The sequence below is a fragment of the Stigmatopora nigra genome, chromosome 10, assembly GCF_051989575.1.
Source record: "Stigmatopora nigra isolate UIUO_SnigA chromosome 10, RoL_Snig_1.1, whole genome shotgun sequence".
Classification (NCBI taxonomy): Eukaryota; Metazoa; Chordata; class Actinopteri; order Syngnathiformes; family Syngnathidae; genus Stigmatopora; species Stigmatopora nigra.
The window spans coordinates 3,486,002-3,502,191 of record NC_135517.1 but is presented as its reverse complement, the minus strand read 5'-3'; the positions used below and the strand labels follow the sequence as shown (position 1 = coordinate 3,502,191).

Sequence of the window (16,190 nt, the reverse complement as noted above, 5' to 3'; positions counted from 1 at the left end):
ATCAAGAGGTTTACTCTTGCGCCTTGAACAGCGACAATGTAAATGTCGAATAAACGCCGAACAAGACGGCTAAAAATATCTTAAACGTTTCCCTGTTAATGACAAAACGTGTTCCATTACCCCGACGTGAGCTAAAGTGGCTTCAAACATGTGGCGAAAGCCATTGACCAGATACATTTGTTTAATGAGCAGAAGCGTGTCATTGAAGGTAAGTGTGTCATTTCGAAATTAATATCAAATAAATATTATATATGTGGGCCAAACGTATGTATAGGAATTCACCGACTTTAAGTACTGTATTTTCACAGCAATAGGGTGTGCGTAAAAGTAGTTTCCATTTAATAACATTTGAAACACAATGTTATCTTAGTTTCCAATGTTGCATGCTCGGTATGCTAAAATGGCGATTAAAGTTGACCCCGAAAGAGAAAGCCTGGTTAAACAAACATTTCATTCATTCATTATCTGAACCGCTTTATCAGGGTCGTGTGGGGTGCTGGAGCTAACTTGAGCACCCTGAATGGGTAGCCAGCAGGAGGACAACCATTCACTGTCACTCATAATTGGGAGCAATTTAGCATACGATTAGCCTAGCATGAATCTTTTTGTAATGTGGGAGGCAACCAGATTACCCATAGAAAACCCACACAGGCCCAGGTAGAAAATGCAAACTCCACACATGTATACTGACCTGGATTTGAACCCAGGACCTCAGAACTGTGAGGACAACAACAAAATACTTTTCTGCCACATTTTGCCTAATGAAACATTGTTAAATCTTTTGTTTTCAGGATTTTTTGAGTTTTCCGGCATTGCGTCATTGCAGTTCTCAGATTTCCCCATCAGGGACAATAACCGCACAAAAAGCGGCGGATATTTGGAGGAAACGATTTGAGGCTGAAGGTGTTACCGAAGCCGACCTTTCCAGCCAATACATCATCGCCCATGCGCTCGGGGCTAAAACCGTAAGTGTAGGAATATTTTCCATGATGTGTTCACTGACCTCACGTCACCTGATGCTTCATCCTGCTAGGTAGAAGGTGTTGGTTGGAAAAAGTGGTCCGAATTTCTCACCCAGGAAGAAAAACAGCAAATATGGGAACTCTGCAAAAAACGACTTTCCAGGTTTCGAGTCTACGCATAATTTTAATGCTTTTTTTCAATGCAATCACCTTGGTTTTTGAGGTATGTGTTTATTTTAATGTAATTTTTAGGATGCCTGTGCAGTATGTGATCGAAGAGTGGGATTTCAGAGATTTGACGCTGAGGATGAGGCCACCAGTATTCATCCCACGACCTGAAACGGAGGTTTGTGAGAACTTTTGCGAATACAAATGTGGCTTTCTTTTGCTTACAGATGGCCTTAATCATGGGTTCAATTGGAATTCATAAACTGGAATGCCATCTGGAATGCTCAAGTGATTCTAATTTGAAATTAATTTTTATTTTAAGAAGCCATGTTAAGACAAGTCAATGTATTTTATTAGAGATTCATCTGTCATTTTTTTTTTTGCTCCATTTCGCAACTTCATATTTCTAAATGTCAATGACGTCTTGGGAAAATGGACTTTGACTCAATTGTCGTTATTGTAGGCGAAAAAAAAATGACTGCAGTTGAATATCATGAGTCGTGTGCTTTGTGTGATTTATGTAGGAGTTGGTGGAATTAGTCTTGAACGATCTGCAAAAGAAGAAGAGTGGCTCTCTTACGTGTTTAGAAGTGGGATGTGGTTCAGGTGCCATTTCTCTAAGCCTCCTAAAGACTTTACCTCAGGTGAATTGTCACAATTTTACCCAATATAAGGCATTTATTTCATGATATTCTGTTTGAATTGTCATCCAAAATCAGTAATACCTTGAGATATGAACTTAATGTGTGCCAGGGACAAGCTCATATGTCAATTTACTCATATCTCAAATCATTTTTTTAATAATTGTCATCCAAAATCAGTTCTACCTTGAGATATGAACTTAATGTGTTCCGGGGACGAGCTCATATGTCAATTTACTCGTATCTCAAATCATTTTTTTATAATTGTCATCCAAAATCAGTTCTACCTTGAGATATGACCTTAATGTGTTCCGGGGACGAGCTCATATGTCAATTTACTCATGTCTCAAATGAATTTTTCAGTGTCAAATTTTTCTCGTATAAAAAAAATAATTTGTTCCTTCTGAAAAAAATTGCTCTGAATTTTCCTCTTATCTCAAATTTGTAAGATGTTGGGACACTTGTATGTCAAGGTATTACTGTACATTTTTTTTGTTAAAAGCATAACAGCTATTTTTATACATTTATACTCAGTCTAACTAAATTATTTTATTATTTATTTATATAAATAACTATTTGTTGGAATAGGCTCGGTTAAAAATGAATAGGTTTTCTGTTGTTCATTTGTTTAATGGAGGAAAATCCATATTTTAAATGTAATACAATGTTTAGAAAAATACATTTTCTTTTTGCTAGTTATGGAAGTCCCATATATTTTTGAGGCCCATTCCTATTGATAAATTGAGTGTACTTTGCTTCTGAAGTATTTGGATAAGGTTTTATTTTAGCTGAACCAAATTAATAGTACTCTACACTGCATTGCAAAAATAATAACAATAATAATAAAAAAAATGTTTGTCATTGTAGCTCAGAGTTATTGCACTGGACCAAAGTGCACAAGCTGTGGACTTGACAAAAGAAAATGCATTAAGGTAACTTTAATTTCCTTTATTATCATCATATATGCATATTTTTTCACACATTCATTCCAAATATTGATCTCAACAGATTAGGACTTCAAAACCGATTAAAGGTTTATCAAGCAGATATTATAAAAGGTAACAGATTTTCTGAATTATGTCCCTCACACAAGTATTTTTATTTTAATTGTCGATTTTTCTTTTGCCAGATGCAGAAAAGGTGTTAAAGCTGTGCCATAATGTCTCCATATTGGTCAGTAACCCTCCATATCTCTTCTCAGAAGATCTGCCTTCACTAGAACCGGAAATTTCAAGGTACGAAACACAATGCAGGAAACCAGGAAATTGTTAATATTGTGTAAAAAAAACACTTTGAGAAAGGGGAAATGTAACAACGATGTGTGGACAATTTAGAAAATGGGATGTGAAACTTTCTCGGTAGTGCTTTGTGCTGACTTTGAATGACGCCAATGTAAAATAAAAAAATCAGCTGACAGAATGGACTTGAACAGAATGTCACAGAAATTCAAGCAAAAACAAAAAAAATCAATATATTCACGCATCTACACATTACATTCAAACTGACTAAATGTTCTTTATGGCCTCATATTTATACAACTATTTCTATAATTATATCCGACCTCATAGTCCAGGCATAGGCAAACTACGGCCCGCGGGCCACATACGGCCCATTAGGCTTTTTAATCCGGCCCACCAACATTGTCTAATTTTTTTATATCCCCAAGATGGCGGCATCACGTGGAAGCCAGTGGCAGTCCACTCTTATTTGTTTTTTTCATGTTTTATATCCCTTCTATCTTTTTTTAAAATGACATTTTAATATTTCTTAATACATTCCTTTGTACTTGACGATGTACTTTATACTTTTTACTTTTAATGATGAGTATGTTAATACTTTAGTCCTTTTTTTCTGTTTATCTTTCATATGTACTGTTAACGGATGCACTTTTTTATATGTATCGTATCTTGTGCAGGTTTGAGGACCACGCCGCCTTAGATGGCGGCGAAGACGGCTTAAAAGTCATCCGGCAGATTTTAACCCTGACTCGTCACCTGCTCTCAGACGACGGGTAATTTATTCCCCTAAAAACGCTCTTTCCGATTGTTCCCCCCTTAAGCTTTTTTCATGGGACAAGTGCTTACGTTTTCCACCCAAAAGGCCACTTGTGATAATCTCGTGCTATGGTAATTACATTTAAATCAATGGCGTGCTCTTTTCCCTCATAAACAACAGCTGCGTTTACTTGGAGGTGGAGCCCAGACACCCCGGGCTGATTCGGGAGTGGGCGGAGTCCCACGCCAAGTGGCTGCGTTTGGCTGAGACGCGCCGTGACATCGCCGGCAGGTCCGTCTGACTAATGCAATCATCATAAAAAACAATAGTTAGGCCAGTTTTTCCCAAGGTTTTTTAGCGGTGCTACACTTTTTACAGCGGAAAAATCTCAAGGGAAAATGCAATAGTTTAAAAGTGTCTAACCTTTATTTTTTTTTGATAGAAAGTCATTCTCATGAAAGTTTTATCATCAACAGGAATAAAAAGCAGGTTTTTCACTCTGACTTTAAGTCGACAAAATACAACAAATTCTGGTTCACGTAGTATAAAAATAAGTACTCGTGTATTGATTTTATTCTAGTAATTTGATGACATTTTATGCCAAAATTACTTCCATCTCGTAATATTCTGAAAAAAAGTAGTTTTGTGGCTGCACTGATTTTACATTGCTAAAATTTAATGCTCCACAACTTCCAGCTCACGTTAAAAATAAGCAAAAAAACTACTCTAATCTTGTAATATTACAATTTCAATCCTACAATTTGGATTTAACATCCGTTTTCTCAAAAAAAATCAAATAATTTAATTATGCACATTATTGGAAAACTTCAAAGTGCCCATCAGTCAGAACAACCATATTAACGGGCCGGATCGAACCCTCCAGGGGGCCACTTTCGGCCCTCCGTCCACACCTTTGACTCCCTCACCCTATTAAATTGGCACTGTGTGGACAATTTTAACTCAATTTGACAATTACACACCATCGGGGAAGGATGACAGTGATTTCTTTGTGCTCCCCAGGACCAGATTTTGCATCCTTCAGAAAGATGGCGAATCCCACGATCCCAAGCTGCACCTGGTCTGAAAAACCGCTAGATCCTATTACGTTGGCTTTAGTCCCCCCTCCCCACCTCGGCCCCTAGGTCTCAAATCTCTAAACTCACCCCCCCCCCCGCCCCCCCACCCCTTTATTATCTGCTCCAGGAATCATAGAAACGGACCTGCCGCTGCGCTTTTTAATCCACGCCCGTCACGTGCCACGGCGAAGGCGAAAAACGCTAGCGCGGCGGAGGCAGCGGCACAAAAGAGGCTCAACGCCGAAGGTAATTACCGAGGCTTTTCTCGGAAGCCTCCCTCTCTGAAACGTACCCTCCTCCCTGGAAGCGTTTTGTAGTTCCGTGAATCGCCTGATGAACGGTCCTCCCCTTTGCCCGTCCGCTCGCTGACTCAGACCCACGCACGCACACACGCAAGCACGCACGCTAGCCCAACGCGGCGGCGGCCTTTACTGCTCGCCCAATCTGCCGTAAACCAAGCTCAAAGGCCACAGACCATTAAGAAGATCAAATATTTCTTACACATGCAGAGTTGAGGAAAATAATCGGACACATTTGAAGGTTTATTTATTCATTTTCTTTGAACCTGTTAACCTCATAAGGGTCCCGGGGGGTGCTGGAGTCTATCCCAGCTAACCAACCAATTGTAAGCCACAAGGAACTGAAGATAGAAATTAGCATTTGGGTATAAGCTTACATGTTTTCATATATATGTTCATTAACATGGATATGTATATGTACATTAATATGTATGTGGAGGGGTGTCAAAGTTGGTTTGTGGGCCGCTTTAAGGTCAACTCACTTTTTTTGTGGGCGAGACCATTTTAGATATAATATTTAGATTTTTTTAATAAATGGATTAAAAGAACTGGATTAAAAGCCCTGAATATTCAGTTTTTTATAGCTCTAAAACAATGTTTATTTTAGCTTTTTTTTTAGATTTTACAAAATTATTTTTGAACTAAAAACAGAAGAAAATGATTAAAAAATGACTTATTGATTTCAAATTAGGAAACTCAGGAAATGTAATATACATCTATACTCTTCACTTTAATTTGATCATAAAACAGAAAGTCAGCACTCATCATTTACTTTCCCGGGCCACAAAAAATGATGCAGCGGGCCAGATTCAGCCCCCAGGCCGCCACTTTGACACATATCATTGTTACCCCAGCTAGCCTAGCATGCATGTGGGCGGAATCCCATTTAAATTATTTAATTTTTGAAACAGATTGGCATTATGTGGTTTTCCAAAGTGACATTACTTGTTGGTTTTTTACTTAAATGGCATTTTATGCTACAAATGTGTCGAATCACTTTTTATTGCCTGACAAAAATTCAATGGCAAAAGGATTGATATTTAACATTCACGTTTCAAGGGAATCCGCGGTTTGAGTTGATCCATGTTCCCTCAAACAAAGAGCCGCTTATCTTGCTAACAAAGAGCAAAACAGCTCTTGTCGCTAAGCACAAATTTCTAAAGAAGTGTATTGTATCACCATTTTTAAAAGTAGTAGGCCTTTTTAATTTCCTAGCAAGGGAACCTGGGCAAGATATCGCCGGCAGAAAAAAATGTGTTTCCATGAAAGTCCACCGTATAAAAATGACAAACAATGGTTCAAAAGTGTTGTCAGAAATGTCCATATTTTCATAGAAAGCCACTTTGAAAATGTCTGCACTTTGATGAATTTAATGGTGTCTTATGATCTCTTTGTTAAAAAAAAAAACGGCACCTGGCTTATTGTGTACCACCAAAATGTTCAATTTAAAGTATTTACTAAGTAATCTTAGAAAAAAAAATGTAGTTATAGTTTAAAACAAATTGGCAATATTCTAAAGGATGGCAAATGATAAAATGTGCAATCATAATTTGAACATAAAAATAATAGCACTGAATATAGAAAGAAACTGCTTAAATAACCATTAGATTATACTATAATTCAAATACAAGCTCAATTAAAAACAGCTAGAAAAAAAGTATAAAACCATCCTCAATTGCAAATGCAATTTTGCTAAAAAGTTAAATACAACTGAACTGTACAGGCTTTTATTTTTATTTATTTTGTTGCTTTTAATGTTTTATCGTTTTTGTACTAAAGCCACACATTAAATTTATTTTTTTTCAATTGTTTCTCATTTACTGCCATTTACTAACTACATATTGTTTAGAAATGTTTTTTTACCATTCTAATTTTTAGATTTATATTCCAAAGTGGTTAGCGCACTGGCTTCACAGTTCTGGGGTCGTGTGTTCGATCCCAGGTGGGTTTCACTATGTAGATTTTGTATATTCTCCCTGGGCTTGCGTGGGTTTTTTCTGGGTACTCTAATTTCCTCCCACATCCCCAAAACATGCATGCTAGGCTAGCTAATTAAACACTCAAAATTGCCTTAGCCACGATTGGTTGTCCTTATTCTGCCCTGCGATTGGCTGGCAACCGATTTGGAGTTTCCTTGCTTAGCTGGGATAAGCTCCAGCACCCCCTTTGACCCTTGCGTGGATAAATGCTTCAAAAAATGAATAAATGAACATTAACTATGAAATAATTGACACGATACACTTGTAAAAGGTAAAAAAAAAGTACTTTACTGAGTAAAATCAAATGGCAAAGATGTGTAGTAAATGGAATCACTATTTACAACCCATGCATTCTCGTTTTTATACATTTTTGTATGTTTCAAATGACCCTGTATCCAAAGTTCTGAAGCAGCAAACGTCATTTCCAGGACTTCTTAATGTCTTTTTGTCCTTTTTTGCCAGTTAAAAACGGCCTCATACCTTGAAAGGATATTCCTGCAAGAACCGGAGTAGCGGTTTGGGCAGCGGAAGCCGTTCGTGACACTCGGAATGCCGATTGATGACGAGCCGTGCGAGATGCTGCAACGACGGTAAACTCTGCGTCTTGTACACGGGTCGTTTCAACTTCAGCACTACTGACGCCGAGGCTTCTTGGATTGTCACTTTGGAAGGCGAATCCCGGTCCTCCGGGCCCCCCTCTGGATTTTCCGCCCTCCTCTGAGGACCCATGTAGTGCTGAACCAGGCTGGGGACGTTGGGGAAGGACGACAAGCCGGGCCTGGCCGGTGAGCTGCAGTCCAGAAGGAAGCGAGTACAGCTGTACTGGATTCGGATGCTGGTTGGACCACGAGCCGTCTTCACGGACAAGGTGAGCATGTAAAGAGGGTGACTGCTGTCCCGTACTAGGAAAGCCCCTTCCGGGGCCTCTTGGAGTGCTCCGTGAGCCTGGGCCGCGCTGATTGCTCCCCAGTACCACCCTGCACGCACATGGGAAGGACGCCATTTTAAAATCACTTTGGTTATATTCACAGAGCTGCTAAATAATGGCCATCTTCTAAAATACTAAATAGGCATTTTGTATCAAAACTCCCAAACTACTACTATTGTATATTAATTTTGAATCAAAAGGATGACAATTCCCCCAAAACAAACGCCATTAAGAATGCATTGATAGCCATAGTTTTTCAAAGTAGTTCTGGAATTCAATTAATATGGACACTAACTAGGCATTTTGTATAAAAAATGGCAATTTTCACCAAAACAAACCCAATTGAGAATGCTTTTATAGCCATAGTTTTTCAAAGTAGTTCTGGAATTCAACTAATATGGACACTGAATAGGCATTTTGTATCAAAAGTGCCAAACTACTAATTATTTTATATTCATTTTCTATCAAAAAGAATGACAATTCCCCCAAAACAAACCCAATTGAGACTGCTTTTACAGCCATACTTCTAAACTGGGAGTTTTTCAAAGTAGCAGTTCTGAAATTCAACCAATATTGATACTAAATAGGCATTTTGTATCAAAAAGATGACAATTCCCCTAAAATAAACCCCATTGAGAATGCTTTGATAGCCATAGTTTTTCAAAGTAGTTCTGGAATTCAACTAATATGGACACTGAATGGGCATTTTGTCTCAAAACTGCCAAACTACTAATTATTGTATATTAATTTTGTATGAAAAGGATGACAATTCCCCCAAAACAAACCCCATTGAGAGCTATACAAAGTAGCAGTTCTGGAATTTAACCAATATGGACACTTTAGAGCAGGGGTGGCGAATAGTTTAGACCCAAAAAGACAAAATTTGAAACTCTGACCATACAAATCAAATCTGCCAAATTGTTTTTAATATAGAATTTATTATTATTTATTTTTATAGACCATGATAAATTGGAGTGTGTTTTAAGAGAGGATAAAAATCAGAGAAACATGAAACGAGGCAAAGAGCCATATCATGTAGAAAATAGGATAAGAATCAAACAACCGCATGTGGCTCGAGAGCCACGTGTTCGCCACCCCCACTTTAGAGAAAAATGGCCGACTTCCTATAGTATTTGTGTATGATTTTCTAAAAAAAAATGCAAGCTAAGCTTCCAAATACTACGAAATCTAACGTTGTTTACTACACTACTCATTTCCAAACTACTAAATATGCATCCAGTAAAAAAATCAAACAATTTACTACATTCTTGAAAGTATACAATTATTATATAAGTATAAAGCTATTGATATAATGTGCTCAGCAAATTTTGCGGTTATGAAAAGTGCATTCAAGAAACAAAAAGAAACAGCAAGAGTAGATTTTATTTGGTTTATAGTTAAAATGTACTAATATTGACTGTAATTTTGTTTTTTTACGACTGCATTACGTTACGTTTGCGACGATGACGACGACATGTCCTGACTCGCGTACAAACTTGTTTCCACGGAAGTCCACATGGAACTAAAATGACGTTTGCTTACACAGTAACTGTGAAATTTGTCATAACACCTTACAGTGTATTTTTGATTTTTTTGTGTACTCCTAAGCGTTGAAAGATAAACTTTACGGGGGAAAATTTGCACACACTGGTCAGGTTTTAAGCTTTAAATTTAGCCAAAATATTATTTTAAATAGACAGTGTGCAGTGAACTTGTCAAGATTTTTTTGTATCAATAATTAGTCACATTAAAAGTTAAAAAAATAAGAAGTAAAATGATAACTGGATCAGAAATAAAACATGGATGCTCACTACAACATAAAAAAATGTTTTTTTTACAATGTTCATATTATAAATGCCATTTAATTTCTAAAAACTTAAATTTGTTAAAAACTTCTTTTGAAATTTCTCTACTTACTAAAATGTATTCTCGGGTGAAAATAATTCAAAATTAGCTGTTAACCCATTCAGAATGCACCCTACCTACTGCCCATTGTTCACTAAGATAGGCTCCAGCACCCCCATGACGTTCATGATGACAAATAGCTCAGAAAATAATAAGAATAATCTAAATTATTTATTTTTAAACCCTATCCTACTGCCCATTTTTCTCTAGGATAGTCTCCAGCACCCCCATGACGTCCATGAGGACAAATGCCTCAAAAAAAAAAAATTATAATCTGAATTATTTATTTTTAAACCCTATCCTACTGCCCATTGTTCACTGTGATAGGCTCCAGCACCCCCACAACATTCGTGATGGGAAATAGCTCCGAAAATAATAATAATAATCTGAATTATTTATTTTTAAACCCTCTCCTACTGCCCATTGTTCACTACGATAGTCTCCGGCACCCCCATGACATTCGTGATAACAAATAACTCAAAAAATAAGGAAATAATCTGAATTATTTATTTTTAAACCCTATTACCCAGCCCTATTATGCACCCTGGTGAACCAAAAACTCTTTGTAGACTTTCACAAACAGTATAAAATGTAAAATAGCAGTTGATAAAAATAGCTATTGACGCCCATAGACGTCCAATCCAGTTAAAGTTAGAAATGGAGCTTACCTGATGTTTCCAAGTAGCAGAAATTGCTGGCAATAGCCCGCAAATCCTTGGTAGGATCCCATAACGGCGGGCTGCTCTGTAGGCAAGGCGCCGGCGCCACCGTCCCCGCTCGCATGCCCCTCTGGGGTGCCTCAGGGGTTGGCGCACTGGGCAAGAGACCTCGGGGCCTACCGAAAATGACACCACAGTAGCTCGGTAAAGCGACAAAAACACCTCACGTATTGTTCCCTTTTAAAATACATCGACTCTAATCACGTTAGTACAACGTTATTGACAATTGCCACAAATGCCTCGCTCCTATTGGTCAATATAACAAAGTTCTGTCCCATAGTAGTACATTCCGAACTGAGTTTAATCCTAGAAGTCATCTAAATATCTTAAATGGGGGTTTTGATGTGGACTAAAACAACGCAAAGTTGCTAGGGTACGACTTAAAAAGGCTATTTAAAAAGTTATAAAGCTCTCGAGGGATCAAATTAATGTTATTTAAAAAGGAGTTGTAAATATAACCACCGTAAAAGACGGGTTTAGTACGAAGGGGTCTTGGATAAATTGTTGGGTAGGCTTTTAACATGGGGACATAGCTTTGTAATAATATGTTAAAATGCTATTTTTGAAGTACTACAAATGCTCTCAGCAGGGTATCGGTATTACGTGCTAATTAGGGTTCGAATTAAAACAGCTCCAAATGTCGTTATAAGGAGGATTTAAGGGATTAACTGACAACAACAACAACAACATAGCGCTGTGTGTGCGTTTTTTATTGGAATGAGACAGAAAATTAATAATAGTAGTTTGTGTATGGATAGAAACAACATATTTTCCCTCCATTTTTTTTTCTTTTCACTAAAAATAATTAAACATATTCTAAATGTCAGATACAAAAACCTTTACTTGATGAAAAATGTAGTATTTGGGTCAAGTTTTATTGTTTTTTTTGGTTTAAAATAACTAATCTAAAGTCAGAATTCCAGTATAAAACTATTTTAATCCAAAAGTAAGGGAGCGTTAGTTTAAATAAAGCCTTAATTTGTAAAAACTATGACAAATACTATTTTTTTAATCTCTTTTAGGTATATAAATGGGAAAAAATAATAGTTTTGTATAATGTATACAACTGAAGTTCTACTGTATGAATGCAAGAAGTAGTTTTGCTCCATTTTTGCATTTTATTTAAGAAACTGGCAACCCGTAATGGAATTTACTCCCTCTACATTCCATTTTTTTCATGTTAAATAATATTCATTTTTGTAAGTTTACGTTGTTAGTGCCCACCTGTAATGGAATTTAATAGGCTACAATTGTACATACTCTACATTCCATTTTGGAACAAATAAGAGCACAGTTTCACAATGTGAAAAATACACATGATTTCTACTAAAGATTTAATCTCAAGTCATTTTATAGATTATCATCGTCATATGTTGTTGAATTTTAAGCAAACAAAGACACAATGTACTCACCCTGGTACGCAGAGAATCATACTATTTCTTCAATTCCTACTAATTCCAGTCGTATTCCACTTTGGTTGATGAAAATACTTGAAAATAAAGCAAATAGAAACAAAATCTGATTAAAAAAAATGAATGAGAAAAAAAAAAGGAATTATTCTCAGGCTGTTTTTGTAGACGCGCGTCTGTCCGTCGTCAGCCCAAAGACGACCACCAACATTTAGCTTGTCGTTCACCTTTTTTTTTTCTTTTCGTGGAGTGTGTATGTGTGTGTGTTGTCGCCGGAATAGGGAGCTCCCAATGTGGGAAGGGGACGCGCAGTCGAAAGCCTTTGGCTTTTTTCAAATTGCCTGTTTCCTAGAAGTCTATTCTGAGAACGCCTCTCGGCACCGGCACCTCTGACGTCATCTTCGGTCCTCCGAACGAACGAGCGAAAACCCGAACCAGCGAAACAACTAACCGAATGCTCTTCTATCTAAAAAAAAAAAAAAGACGTTTCGTGGCGAATCATCTCGCTTTTTCTTCGCCGTAATGCTTAAGTCACGAGCGCTCGCTCGCGCGTGCGTGGATGGGGTGCGTGCGGCGTTCGCTGAAGCGAGGCGCGCGCCCGCGCGCTCCCGGGAATTGAGCGCAGGCTTCTCTTTACACGCTTTCCAGGAATAAAAGCTCGCCTGCGCTTTGACTCCGCCCCCCTCTGCTTGGACCGCCCCCGGTGCGGGCTTCATTCTGGGAATTCACCGCCTTGACATTAAAGATACGAGTCGTGCCCGCCAGGGGCGTTTCTAGAAGCCTTCGGGGATCTGGCAACAAAAAAAATAAAATAAATAAATTAAAAAAAGGAGGGCGAGTGTGATTAAAATATAACCAAGTGCAGGAAGGAAATATATATTGCAATGCTAAATATGCTTACACCAGTTTAACTTGTTAGCTGCTATCGATAGCTAAAACCGATTCAACTGGTTTGATCATGTTTTGCTGACGTTGACGGGAATTTGATGAATTGCTGCCAGCCCTCCAGTCAAATTGGATTGGACGTCTGTCATATGATCAATTTCAGCCGTCAATGGCAGCCATTTTTTTTAATTTAAAGCATGTCCCTTTTTTTATCTTGATTAAATTATCATTGGTCGGACAAGTGGTTAGCATGTTGGCCTCACAGTTCTGGGGTCGAGGGTTTGATCCCCATGGGTCATTGCATTTACATTTTTGCACTGGGCTTGTGTGGGTTTTCTCCGGGTACTCTGTTTTTTCTTCTCCTACATCCCAAAAACATGCATGCTAGGCTAATTGAATGCTAAATTGCTCCTAAATATGAGTGTGATTAGTCATGTGTCCTTATACCCAGCTGGGATAGGCTCCAGCACCCCCGCTAACTATTTTGTGGGTAAATGGTTCCAAAAATGAATGAATTATCACTATAAGATTACAAAGAAAATGATAAATTTACCACATCCAATCCATTGAGTCAAGATAATTTCCAGCCTTAAAAAAATAGGCCATTTTTTATTGGAATATGTTGAACTTTTCCTTGAAAAAAAAAGATTCTATTTTGATAAAATAACATTTGTGTCTTTGTTATGACTTCATAATAAAACTTCAGGCTAGAAAAAAAGGGACTTTTTACATTGACAAAAAATCAGTTTTAGACTTTTTGATGATAATTGACCAAATAATAGTTATAGTATAATAATAGTAAAAAAGATTGAGTTAATTCCATTGACGAGAATGGCTGCCCAACCCATTTTGCCATTTTTAGAATTTTGTTTTTTTACTCCTCCACGAAGCCCCGTGAGGTCCACTATGTACTAAAAGACCTTGCCCTTTATCCTACTTCCATTTTGTTGAGTTGAAAAAAACATTTTGTAAACTACAGGAGGAAAAAATGACAAAAAATGGCACATAAAACCCAGTAACATTGTACAAAAAAATATCCAAACTCAAAATTCACAATCCGTATCTCCCAAAAAAATCTCCCGTCTTGTCTTCCTGTGTGGAAATGAGATCTCCCCGTCTTTCCTCCCACATTCCAAAAACCTTCATTGAAGACATGAAATTGTCCTTTGAGGCCGGATAAGGTTGATCCGTGACCTTTAACCCCTTCTCCCCCGCGACCTTACATTTTTTTTGGAAACTCTTGCGTAAAACCACATTGTAATCACGATGGGAATATGATAAGATTTGAATTTAACACGTTTTGTGGATTTTTTTTCAGAATAAAAGAATCTGGGAGGAAGCCGTGGCATATTTTAGGGGTCCCCCCCCCCCCTCCACGAACTTTTGGAGGTAAGTGAGCGTGTTTTGTTTAAAACAAAGAAAAAGTGAAGATTGGATTAAGTAGTGTAGAGTTTACTCAGAATATAAATGATGATGTACAAGTATCACGTGTGTTTCTGCTAGTACTTTTTCTGGGTATTCTTTCAAGGAGGTAGTCACGCACTCCAAAATTAGGTGGGTGCTACAGTCTGGGTTATAATTTATATGGTTACACTTTGTGATATAGCAAAAAGATCATGTAGGGATTTTTTTCAAGATAATTCTTATTTAAATGACTTTTTTGCACTAATTTGCATGTTACGGGTCATTTTTCTCATATAAAACATTCAAGTGTAAAACCCTCAAGTAAAAAAATATTTGAATTTATTTTAGTGATGCAATTTTGATTAAAATCCATTTTTTTATCAAAATATGCAATGTATACACTAATATGCAATACATTAATGTGCAATGTATGCACTAATTTGCATGTTAGGGATAATTTTCCTCATATAAAACATTCAAGTGTAAAACCCTAAAGAAAAAACAAACATTTGAATTTATTTTAGTGATGCATTTTTGATTAAAATCCAAATTTGATCAAAATGTGTAATGTAAACATAAAAGACAAATTGTGATTGGAATAGGCAGATATTTTGAGAAAAGCTTATGAGTACAGCTGACATTTGAAGTGTCCGAGATCAGCGCATCACTTAACAAGCAGTTGTCCGATGTTATTTGGCAGAGAGCAACATATGGCTCGCGAGCAATTAAGAATATGCCATCCAAAATGCAATCCCCGCCCGATTGGGCGTCAAATATTCCAATTATTTTGCTATTTTAACATAGTTAACCATAGTGAGTGGTGTGTCGGCTTCACAGTTCTCGGCTACTGGGTTCGAAACCGGCGTGGTATTCCTATTTGGAATTTGCATGTTTGTGGGTTTTCTCCGGGTGCTCCAATTTCCCCCCACATCCCCCAAAAGACGCATGCTAGGCTAACCAGTCCAACACTCTAAATTCAGCTATCCCCAGTTGCCCTTTGACTCCTCCTACCACCGATTCAGGATGTACAGAGTTCGTTGACATAAGCTCCGGCACCCCCTGCGACCCTCGTGAGGTCAAACGGTTCAGAAAATGAATGAATGAACACAGTTAGCATATTTTGCCAGTGAACACAAACATTTTTTCATCTGACATCATTGACCTTCAAAGCCCATGGAGTACTTTTCATGACAAAAACAACAAAAAAAGTCCATTTTTTTTTCTTCTTCTTCCCTTTGGAATCCTCTCGCTCGAAAAAAAAACACAAGAGTTCCACACATTCCCACTCACACGCATGTGGCGGATTGGCTTCGCACCAACACATGCAACTATTCAAGCGTCTTAATCATTGCCATTTGGACGACAGCGCGTTGATACAGTACCGCTCCCTGGGAACCTTTTCCTAGAAAACCTGAAGCGAGCGCCATTCTCAGAAGGCCTCTGGACTTTTGTCTACCAGGACGCCATCCAAAAAAAAAAAAAAAAAAGCGTAAAGACGACCAGATAAAAAAAAAATAACTCGTTACGTAAAGAAATCCGTTAGCGCAAATCAAATCAATCGCCATTTACAAGCTAAAGTACCTGGTCAAGTTGACCTCATAAAAAAAAACGGTCGCACCGATGATTAACCCGCACACTGCAGCCGGCCTATTTCCGAGGAAGGCTCCGCCCCTTTCCACCACGGCATTTTTCTTTCCGGGTTTTCCGAGAGCTCGAGAATGTCTTGTTATTGAAATCTCACCATGTTTTTTTTCCGTAGACGGAACGCACGAGAGTCGATTCTTAGAATGATGGAGAGTATTTGTTTGGGAAGATCTGAC

The 16,190-nt window shown here is 37.8% G+C and overlaps 2 protein-coding genes across 3 annotated transcripts; one reads left to right on the top strand and one right to left on the bottom strand.

Moving 5' to 3' along the window:
• Nucleotides 1–7,988, top strand: hemk1 (HemK methyltransferase family member 1). The gene is made up of 14 exons (XM_077726603.1): nucleotides 1–208; nucleotides 792–965; nucleotides 1,034–1,125; nucleotides 1,215–1,308; nucleotides 1,655–1,774; nucleotides 2,639–2,703; nucleotides 2,780–2,829; nucleotides 2,901–3,006; nucleotides 3,687–3,782; nucleotides 3,947–4,057; nucleotides 4,787–4,844; nucleotides 4,970–5,088; nucleotides 7,583–7,710; nucleotides 7,792–7,988. The coding sequence occupies exons 1-12, from the start codon at nucleotides 149–151 to the stop codon at nucleotides 4,976–4,978; spliced, it is 1,035 nt and encodes a 344-aa protein (XP_077582729.1). The 5' UTR covers nucleotides 1–148; the 3' UTR covers nucleotides 4,979–5,088; nucleotides 7,583–7,710; nucleotides 7,792–7,988.
• LOC144203231 (cytokine-inducible SH2-containing protein-like) lies at nucleotides 7,488–12,717 on the bottom strand. 2 transcript variants are annotated; one of them, XM_077726605.1, is made up of 4 exons: nucleotides 12,309–12,717; nucleotides 12,085–12,161; nucleotides 10,622–10,788; nucleotides 7,488–8,097 (listed from the first exon to the last, which is right to left on the bottom strand). In XM_077726605.1, the coding sequence occupies exons 2-4, from the start codon at nucleotides 12,102–12,104 to the stop codon at nucleotides 7,595–7,597; spliced, it is 690 nt and encodes a 229-aa protein (XP_077582731.1). In that variant the 5' UTR covers nucleotides 12,105–12,161; nucleotides 12,309–12,717; the 3' UTR covers nucleotides 7,488–7,594. The 2 variants fall into 2 exon arrangements, with proteins under 2 accessions (XP_077582731.1, XP_077582730.1); XM_077726604.1 differs by having other exon boundaries at nucleotides 12,085–12,717.
• Between the last annotated feature and the right edge of the window lie 3,473 nt (nucleotides 12,718–16,190).